This window comes from Sinocyclocheilus anshuiensis, unplaced genomic scaffold (genome assembly GCF_001515605.1).
Source record: "Sinocyclocheilus anshuiensis isolate Anshui unplaced genomic scaffold, SAMN03320099.WGS_v1.1 C32684459, whole genome shotgun sequence".
NCBI classification, from domain to species: Eukaryota; Metazoa; Chordata; class Actinopteri; order Cypriniformes; family Cyprinidae; genus Sinocyclocheilus; species Sinocyclocheilus anshuiensis.
In genome coordinates this window covers 1-1288 of record NW_015619200.1, presented here as the reverse complement: position 1 = coordinate 1288, position 1288 = coordinate 1, and the positions used below count along the sequence as shown (strand labels likewise).

Genomic DNA, 1288 nt, shown 5'->3' with positions numbered 1-1288 from the left:
TGTGTGTGTGTGTGTGTGTGTGTGTAAAATAAACAATTGAATGGATGGATGAATGTATGAATGAATAAATAAATAGTATTTAATAATGTGCATAAATGAAAACTTTGCATTTCTACTTTTAAATCACTAAAGTACATGGCCTTGTTTTTTACAATTGTAAGTGCCTTAGGTTAACTGCATTTTATTTAAAAAATTAGGTAAATATTTAACCTGCCTTGACATTGCTGCTGTATTCCTTATCTGCATCTCTTTTTCCCTGCATCGTGTTTTTCTCAGGGCTGTGATAGACAGATGATCTTTGACATGCTGAAGAGGCTCAGATCAGTGGTGTACCTTCCAGGAGACTATGTCTGCAAGAAGGCAAGGAACATAAAGAAGATGTTTAGACTGCGGCTCGTGTTTGTGCAGACAAGTCATTTTACTATAGCAGTAAATGTAGAGATATATTAATTTATTTATTACAGGATGAAGTGGGTCGTGAGATGTACATTATAAAGGCAGGGGAAGTCCAGGTAGTTGGTGGTCCCGATGGAAAGACAGTGTTTGTGACCCTGAAAGCAGGAGCTGTGTTTGGAGAGGTCAGGTAAGGGCCGCAGTTTCTAGTTTTGTCAGTATAAAATCCCTCATTGTCAAATTTGCTCTTAGTTCATGTCTTCTTCTCCAAAAAAGCTTGCTTGCTGTGGGTGGAGGAAACCGGCGGACAGCTAATGTTGTAGCACGTGGTTTTGCTAACCTCCTCATCTTGACCAAAAGGGACCTGAATGAGATCATTGTGCACTATCCAGAGTCCCAGAAACTGCTGCGCAAGAAAGCAAGGTGAGTGCAACTACTGAAAGGAAAATAATGAGCCATAAGGATTTCCCAATTTTTACTTTAATTTTCCACTACGATGAATCAACGATATTTGACTAGTAATTTCACCAGGTAATTTTCCAGCCCTAGCTTCTGTTCAAATAATGTGTGACTTGCTGTTTGCCCGTAAGGAAAATGGTGATGAAGGATAAAAAGCCTGCTGAGAAGAAAGAGGAAAAAAAGGAGCCCATTCCGATTATTCCTCCTCGCGCCGAGACGCCCAAACTGTTAAAAGCTGCACTGGAGATGACAGAGAAAACAGGAATGAAAGGAACATGGTCCAAAATTAAGGACAGGAGCAACAGATCGAGTGTCTCCTTGCAGGTACATACCCTGAATTTGACCCAACAAAATTGATTTAAATTTAATATATATATTAAATTATAATGATATAATAATTTATAGGAAAAATATATATAACAAGATCATTTTATAT

At 38.1% G+C, this 1288-nt stretch overlaps 1 protein-coding gene across 1 annotated transcript; it reads left to right on the top strand.

Moving 5' to 3' along the window:
- Positions 1–265: 265 nt before the first annotated feature.
- On the top strand, positions 266–1176 carry LOC107682885 (cyclic nucleotide-gated cation channel beta-1-like; the record flags this gene model as incomplete). Its single annotated transcript, XM_016479004.1, has 4 exons — positions 266–360; positions 465–583; positions 670–816; positions 984–1176. Coding segments are annotated over exons 1-4 (528 nt in total), but the record flags the coding sequence as incomplete, so codon positions are not given.
- Between the last annotated feature and the right edge of the window lie 112 nt (positions 1177–1288).